General features: G+C 45.1%; 1 protein-coding gene across 4 annotated transcripts in view; it reads left to right on the top strand.

The window, feature by feature from the left end:
* Positions 1-501: 501 nt before the first annotated feature.
* Positions 502-9099, top strand: part of YTHDC1 (YTH N6-methyladenosine RNA binding protein C1) — a 31283-nt gene continuing 22685 nt past the window's right edge. For all 4 annotated transcript variants that reach the window (XM_054991374.1, XM_054991376.1, XM_054991375.1 and 1 more), the window contains exon 1: positions 502-659. In XM_054991374.1, the coding sequence (XP_054847349.1) occupies positions 632-659 (28 nt within the window). In that variant the 5' untranslated portion in view covers positions 502-631. The remainder of the gene's footprint in view (positions 660-9099) is intronic.

Raw genomic sequence — 9099 nt, 5'->3', positions numbered from 1 at the left:
AAAGCCCTTCGCGGCCAAGCCGGGCCCTCCCGTCCGCAGGGCGGCTCCTGCCCCTCGGCTCCGGCGCGCCATCGCTTCCCTCAACTCGTGCTCGTGCTCGCGCCCGTGCCACACGCAGAGGGACGCGCCACCTTCTCCGCAGGGCCCCCGCCAAGCTGCAGGAGGGCGGGCGAGTCCGCTGGTTGCGGGTAGGCAAGCGCGCGCCCGCCGAGTCGCGGCTCCGCCTCCGGCCACGCGGCCGCCCGCCCGCCACCGCGGCCGCCCCGCCTCTAGTTGCGGCCGGAGCCCCCGAGGCAGGGCCGCGCTTTGTTCCCCGGAAGAAGGAGACGCGCCACACTCGGAGCCCGCCCCTCAGGCAGCCCCGCGAGAGGCTCCGCCCAGGTCGCCCGCCCGCTTCCGGCGTCATGAGGTCACGCGCCGCGCCCCGCACGCGAGGGGCGTTTCCGCGCGGTGCATTGTGGGGGCGGCGCATTGTCGCGCAGGGGCGGCGGTGGGCGGGGCTCCGCGAGAGGAAGCGCCTCCATTTTGGGCCGCCCGAAGCGCTCTCGGCGGCTCTCCGCGCCGGCGGCCTCCGCTGCGCTCTTCTCCCTGCCTCCTTCCCTCCGGGCGGCGCCGCTCGTGGCCGGGGGCGATGGCGGCCGAGAGCCGGGAGGAAAAAGGTAGGGAGGCCTCTGCGCGCGCACCCTCCGTGGCGGGGCGGCCTCGGGCGCGGGCGCGGGCGCGGCTCGTCCGGAGGGCCCGGCAGGCGGGAGGGGCGCGCCCGACGAGCGTGGCGGGAGGGCGGCGGCGGGCGCCCGCCTGGCCCCCGCCTTCTCCGGGCTGGCTGTCTTTCGCTGCGCGGAGGCCGGGCGGGACCGGGCCTCGGCGGGACGCTGCTCCGCGTTGCGAAATGCCGGCGTGGAAGGGGGGCGGGGGCGGCCTGGGAGCCGGCCTCAGCGGCCTCCCGGAGCCGGGGCGTCGTGCTGCGAGAGCCGCTTGCTCTTCTGGCCGTAGAGCTGGGTCCAGAATCGCCTCAGGCCCTTAACAAGAGACAAGCGGTTCCCCTCAGAGGTGGGGGGGGGGGTGCCCCCGTGCCTCTCCGGGCCTCGGCCTCCCTAATGAACCGCCCCTCCGCCTTGCCTGCCGCGTCTCGGTTTCAGCTTGTTTACCCCGAGCTGCCTCTGGCTGTAGCAGTCGGCCGTTCGTTCAGATGCTCTAGAGCAGCACCAGTCCGCTTTGATGGGGAACTGGAGAGCTTTGTGTCGTCAGCGTGTTGATGACGCCCTAGGCCAGAACCAGAAATGATTTTACCAAAGAGCTTCGCTTAGAGATTAAATAGTGCGCATAACAAGATTGAAAGTTGTGGAATCCTACAAGGTTGGCCCTCTGCTGTGGGACTTGCCCCCTTCGGTAGCATTTTGAGTTCTGCCCCATGAGGAATGCCTGAAACTAATCCATGACACACCCCTCAATCCCTACTTCTATCTCCAAACATTTCAACAGAATGGCATGGTCCTCTCTGTCAGCGGCTGCTGGCCAGTCGTGTAAAAGCAGCAGAGAGACAGAGTTTGACTGTATTTAAAAAGAGGTCATCTACTAGAGCTTGATGGCATCGATCAATCTCTCCAACCCTTGAGATGGAATCCAGCACCTTGGTTTACTATGGATCTGGGTGTCATGAAGAGGGAGGGAAGAAGTGTCTGTAACATGCATTGACTCTCTCCTCTGTTTTTTTCTCCCCCTCACAATAATCCTGTTTGAGGTGGGTTAAACCATTTCTCTGTAGAGGGCAATCTTGTCTCCTCTGCCTGGCTGCAGTTCCGCAGGGCCTCAGGGTATTTCACGTTGCCTACTTGCCTAATCCTTTCAACAGGCAGTGGTGTGGAGGGTACTTGGGACCTTCTGCAGGAAAACACACTGACCCCTGGCCAGCCCCCACTTCCACTGAGTGATACATTCATGTTGAAAACAATCCAAAAAGACTTTTTATAAAAGCTGTAGGTGCTTAACTATGAATTTTTGGTAGAATGCCTCAAGGAATCCGTACATACCCTATGTCTATTTTTTTTCTGGTGTATTTTGCTTTTCTTATTTTAGAAACATGGATTGAAGCAGATAGATAAGGTCATTTGGTTCTCCACAGACGTTAATAAAGAATTAAAATTGTCTGTCTTGGAAATTAGAACAATATATAGCATTGAATAGCAGTTGAGAAAATCTTCAGTTATTGTTCTTTCATCAATCCTGAACAGTTTTTGTAAGAGGCTTTGAAACCTGTTAAAATTACATATTGATAAAAATTTACCATTTTTATCACATTGCTCAAAGAATCTTTGCCTAATGTCGACCATAGCACTTCCTGTCAGTCTTATGTTTCAATTTTTTAAATTTGATTTCCACCTTTTTTTTAAATAAAGTCTATTTAAAAAGTATGTGACAGGAAAATGATCAATCTGCTCATGAACAAAATGTTTTTTTCTCCAGGATTTTCTGGCAGTGCTTCCTGTTGCGGAGCTTACTGCAATTCTGTTATTAATTCATGAGCATTTCTGGCTACATACAGACTTCATTGCCTGAAAGGAACGTCATCTGCCGTAGTAACCTAATAGTTTGCTTCTCTGAACCACATGATCTGAGAGAACTTTCTCTTTGCTGGTACAGACAATCTGCCTTCTAGCTTCTTATTTATAAATTTTGGGCAAATGAATCATGCTTCCAAATTTCCATGCAGAGGATGCCCAGCCTGGTCTGCAGTCCAATTAAGGATGTTTACTGGAAAACAACTTGACAACAGAAAGTTTTAAAAATATGTTGATATTTGGTACAGGGAAGACTTGTATCAAGTGGAACGAAAGTTCTTAATGAAATAGTGGTCCTGGTGTTGGATATTATGTTCTCATAAACAGAGGAGAATTCTAAATGTCAGAATAATTGGACAAGAGAACCACATGCATTTCCACATCTTCTGCCATAGCTGTTGCACTGTTTCAGAAAATAGCGTGCAAACTGTTCCGTAATTGGAAAGGGCGTGTGGGTTTTTCCCCAAAGTAATTGCATGCCTTTGTGCTAACTTATTAGAGTTTTGGTGTTTAAATTTGATTGCATTCTTATACTCCCTAAGCTGTTGATAACTATATCAGCCATTCAGTTAAGTTTTCTATGAATATTTTTTCACATGGATATGAAGAACAAGCTACAGTATATGTAGCTGTGCTTTGAAGATATCCATGTTTTAATGGGGACATTTTCTGCAGTTGTATACCTTTTGGAGCTGGGTGATGCATGTACATCACATGTTTCCTCTTCACTTGATGACTGGTAGATGAATGAACAGATCAACTTGGCTGTACAGTATTTGCTTATTATATGGAAAGTTCACAATGCACATTAAAGCAGCACTTGGGAAGTGATGAAAATGCATGTAGTAGTAGGATGAATGCAAACATTGTCAAAGTAACACCCTTGTTTTTTCTGTGCATCAAATGTTTTGAGGTCAATTCAGTTTTTAAGCACTTCATGTGTCTTGCATAGGCTGCCGCTGTTGGTCTTCTAGAAGTATTATCTGTTAGTTGCGATCTGACCATAAATGTCGGTGGTTTAATTCTTTTTTTAAAAAATTAACCTACACCAGCTTGAGATGATTTTTTTTTGCATTTTATGAACTATGTATAAACTATATGTTGCCTGATGACAACTGAAGATGGTTTCCTTTCATAAGTAGGTTTTAAGTTCAGTTTTAGGAAATGGTAATATCTCTGTTAACACTGTGATTTATGTTCCTGGAAAAAGAGTGCTAAGTGAAACCGCTGTGTAAGAGAGGTTGATAGCACTGGTTCTAAGGGGCTTATGCCCACAGTATCTCCTTCCTTACACGTATGAGGAGAGAGAAATCACCACCTGACTATTCTTGCTTATATGAAACAGAAAATTTTCCATTGAAAAGTATAACATTGTGAAACATTTTGGAAAATTTTCCACCTCATATCATTGCTTGCTTAAGTTGCAAAAACAGGTAATATTGTTATATTGTTCTTAATTACTGTTTTCACACAAAAGTCATAAACAGCAAGCCATCACACACTGAAAGGGAAGCTTAGAGTTTACTGCCTGAGTTACAACATGAGCTGCCAAAAATTTAGCCACACATAAAGTTACTTCACCTCTTAATAGCCAAGAAGATTTAGCTACTAGAGAGATAACGGTCCTGCTTAAACAAAGGAAGAATCAATTTAGCTCTCAAATTTAAAACATCAGGACCATCCAAAAGAATATGATCCATAGAGTCAGTTCAGTTAGTACTGCATCCACAGATTCTGTTAGAGCATGGAATACCACTAAACCCTCCCAGTAATACCACCTATGGCAAGGCATTCAAACCTGCATGCATAAATGCCTCTCTCTACTTTGGGAAAGATAATTCAAACAAATAGTTTGGCTTTTTTATTGGAGGAGGGATACCAACTGAAAGAGAGAAAGATATAACCAACATGCTCTTAAATTCAAGATCCCTCAGAGGTCTTTTGATTAATTTACTCCATTCACTACTACAAGTGATTTCTATTATATTGTGGGTAATGTCCCAACACAATAGTTTGTATTCCAAATATTGATCCCAATCAGTTGCATGATGCTCCAAAAGAACTAATCCAAGAAGGCCTGATTCTAAATCCAATTTCAAAAGCCTAATTTTCAAATTAAATGCTCTCTACCAAGCCTTTGCTTCATAAGACATCTCCCTAGTCTTGGCTCTCACAGCTATTCCTGACACACATCTCAGAGTTACCAAAGTATTGTATAGGAATTTTAATAGTGGTCCCATCAGTATTTTCTGTTACCACACTGATCCATACAGCATACAATAACTGCCCATAGAATTTAGCATTGAATGCTTTAACTGCTACAGGAATGTATTATCCCCCAGAGGAATAACAAAATCTCGGAAGCAGCCATCCCAATACTCATGGCTAATCTTACAGCAGAATTCAAGTGCACTTTCCAAGAAAGATTCACTTGAAATATAACTCTTAGAGAATGCTGTACTTGCTCCATAAGCTGCCCTGCTGCTGACCACTTATACTTCTTCATCCTTCATTTTTTGTTAACAAGAAGAACCTTTGACTTCAAAGCAGTTTAACATGAGCTAGATAAGGCAAATGGAATTCATCTCTGAAAATATGGGAATTTAAATCATTGATAAACAAATTAAATAACAATGGAGCAAGGATACATCCTTACTTCACTCTTTTGTTCAGCGCGGTAGGTCTGGTCAGTTCACCAGGTGGATCACATCTTACGTGAGTTGTAGGCCGGTCATATAGTGCTTGAATGAAAAAAAAAGATGCTTGTCAAGAGATGATTACATAATCTCTACCTGTGCACTGAGTCAAAAACAGCTTGAAGGTCCATAAAGACCATATCCAGCATGCGATCCTTTCAGCTGGTATATTTATCTACGATAAACTGAAGAGTATGGCAGTGATCAACTGCACTAACAGATCTATGGACTCCAGCTTGCTCTTGTCCCAAGATATCTTTATCCTCTAAACATGATAATTATTTCTTATAAAGCAGGAAAGTATATAACTTGCCCATCATTGACAATATATTTATAGGGCAGTAGTTACATGGATCTGTTGGATCACCTATTTTGTAAATAGGGACTATTATTGCATGTTGCCAAGAATTAGGCATGTTGCTGCCTCTCTTTATAATCTGAGTAAAAATGAGTGCCAATATATTGGCCCACTAGTCGACATTTACTGTAAAGAACTCTGGAGGCGCCGGATCACCTGAGGCTCAGTTTTCAATAGTAATACAGGATTGAATGATTTCCAGTGCAATCCTAAGAAGAGTTACTCCAGTCTAAGCCCACTGAAATCAATGACTTAGACTAGTCTCTCTCTTCTTAGGATTGCAGTGTTTTTGTCTTTCTTCATAATGTTTCATAAAAGAGTATCTTCTTAACCTCCAAATACCTGTTCCATCAATACCTGTTCCCCAAATACCTGGGAAATTTTGCAGAAAGGTATTTGTCTCTGAATTGGTTAAACTTAAGTATAGCAAATAGGGCATATTCAGAGGTGCAGTGGTTTTTTATTTGTTTTTTTTTTCATAAACTGTGCGATGGGAGCAGAACCATAAGTGAAGAAAAGTGGCAAGGAGGGGTCTGTGAAGAGCCCTACCAGAATCCACTGGTACACAAACAGGCAGTAGCACAGTGAAGGGCTGCTGGCTGGACATATGGGTGGTATAAGGACATTTCATCACATGCACCTGAATTTTGCCCCAAATTTCTGTATGACTTTTAAATCTCTGGAAATCTTATTCTGTATACTAATAACCAAGTGTCCCTAATCTAAAGATACTTAAATCTGGAGATTGGAGCCATGAACAAACACACCTGAAAAATGCCTCAGGTTTGCGGAAAAATCAGAAATCTAAAAAAAAAAATACATTGGGAGTTTTAAAAAATCCAACATGATAAAAGGACCACCTGTAATTTTAACCAGATGCCCTCAATAGCTGTTGCTAGGCAACTATAACAGTTTAGTCTGTATTCCAGGTTTGGTTCCTGTCAGTAAAAGGCAAGGCCCTTTTGTTTTGGCATTTCTGGGAGGATTCATTGAGACCAGGCCCGAAAGCAACCACTGGGCAACTTAATACCATATGACTTGAATGACTAATCCAGGCCTGGTTGCTTGCTACTGAGCTCCCCCTTCTAGCCAATGTAGTGGCTGTAGAGTTTCCGAGTAGTATCTGGGAGTCCAAGGTCTGAATCACCATTCTGCTATGGAGGCTCACTTGGTGACTGATCCAGTCACACACTCTTAACCTAACTTATCTCTCAGGGTTGTTACGTGGATAATAGGAAGCCAAGGAGAATGGTGTAAGCTGCTTTAGGTCCCCACTGAGGAGAAATGAAATAAATTAAACATAGAGATCAGAAAAAAGTAAGCTGTTTAGTAGGTTTAAAGGAGAGATGGACCAAGGGAAAGGTGAGCATATGGAGGCTGCCCGGAGAGGAGAAAGAAGAAATAGTGTGGGGAAGGAGGATATGGGGGAAACACAAGTCCTCACAGGTTCCCCGCCGTGCAGTTGAGCCATAGGGGAGTGGCTGCCCAGGAGAGGGGTGAAGATTATAGGAGGCATGGAAGGGAAAGAAGACATAGTGGGGGAAAGGAAAAAGTGATGCCCCCTGAAAGTCCTTGCAAGTCCCCACTTGTATTTATCTCCTCTTCACACACAGCAGAATGTGGTGGCAGAGTGGCACCATACCACTTCAGATTGTGGGGGAAGGTAGATTATATCGCACCCCTGTGTTAAAAAAAATCCCTGCAAAGTACAAATAATATATGAGGAAGAAAGGCTTTGCATGCTATGATAACTTTCCATTTAGAGGAAATTATTAGAGGAACTATTAACAAAGTCTGTTGTGGGAAAAAATACAATGGGCTCTAGAAAGGGGAGGGCAGGAGGCAGACATGGCTAATCGTGGCCAAGTGAAGGCGGGGGGCAGACATTGCCACCTGCTCCACTCCTGATCCCAGCTGGGTGAGGGGTGGGGGTGGGCATTGCTGCCTGCTTCGTTCCTGATCTCAGCTGGGTGAGTGCAGGAGGTGGGCATCACCACTTGCGCTGTGCCTGATCTCAGCTGGATGAAGGCAGAGGGCGGGCATTGCCACCTGCTCTGCATCTGATCCCAGTTGGGTGAGGATGGGGGCGGGCATTGCCACCTGCTCCGTGCCTGATCCCAGCTGGATGAAGGTGGCGAGTGGGCATTGCCACCTTCTCCGCGCATGATCCCAGTTGTGTCAAGCGGGGGCTGGCATTGCCACCTACTCCGCATCGGATCCCAGCTGGGTGATGGTGGGGGTGGGCATTGCCACCTGATCCACTCCTGCTCCCAGTTGGGTGAGGGGGGGCAGGTGGGCATCCTATATAGTAGGATGTGGAAAAATGTATTTCTTCTGCTGTAGTCTAAAGTGATAGAAGCCATTCTACTCTGTCAGCAATGTTAGTGCTTCGTTCTAGACTTGGCCTCACTGGCTCAATTGTGAGCTAGTGCAGTAGATAGACTGTTACAAGTGGTCAAGAGGAGCTCCCCACTGGGACATGAAACTAATGAAGTAGAGTCAGGACAGTCATTAGCCTTTGGTTGTAAGCTATAGTGCCAAAGCTTCCTTCCTGTATGTTATCTGTGGTTCATGGAGAAGGGGTGGGTACAAGTGTGATGATGCGCTTTCTCATGAATACAGAGCTCCACGTGCAAGTGTGCTATTAGCAGGCAGCTGAGTGTACAGGAGTTCTGATAACGGCATCAGTCTGTTACCGCAGAAGCAGATGTACCTTGCTGAATAGAAGTAGGGTGATGCTAGATGGGTCCAGCATACATCAGCCATCAGCGTTACAATTTTGCATCAGCCTGAAACAACAAATATTTTGTTCTAATTTTTTTAGAGCCAGCCATAGATGCCATGTCATCCTAGTTGTTATATATTCTATTTACCTATGAATTCTTGTGCTGAACAACTAAAAGGAACTGGAAAGAGTAGTTCTGTCCAAGATTTTTTTAAAATTATTATTTTCAGAACAAAGAAGGGTACAAAAGAAGGAGGAGGAATAACAGGGTCAGAGGAACATTAAGATTTTGCTCTACAAGAGTTGTTATAATAAAATACAGAGTACAGACTTTAATCAGAGTTCATCAATATTATATCCCCTGTTCCAACTCCTATGTGTCTTCTCAAACTAAATACGATCTTTTTCCTACACAATATTCAATTTCAGATCAACTAAGGGTCAAAACAAGTGGTCTCCCTGTACATTCTAACTGCTGTATCTTAGTATGGTCTAATGCTTCTATACAGATCATTTCTATCTAACTTAACTATTTTGCCAAAGTTTCCATATCATACATTCTACCTCATCACTGATATTTAACCAATTTCATCTTATCAGAACCTGACCATATATCTAATCTATAACAATATATCAGTATACCATCCTATTCTGGTTTCTAAAACTAAGACATTTTATGCATTTTATCCTTTATAAGCAAAATAATTCCCCCATTTCTTTTCCAATTCTCTCATTGGTCTTCTGTTTAAATAGCTTGTTAGT

Source organism: Eublepharis macularius, chromosome 11, assembly GCF_028583425.1.
Source record: "Eublepharis macularius isolate TG4126 chromosome 11, MPM_Emac_v1.0, whole genome shotgun sequence".
Taxonomy (NCBI): domain Eukaryota; kingdom Metazoa; phylum Chordata; class Lepidosauria; order Squamata; family Eublepharidae; genus Eublepharis; species Eublepharis macularius.
This window is presented reverse-complemented; position numbering and strand designations above follow the sequence as displayed.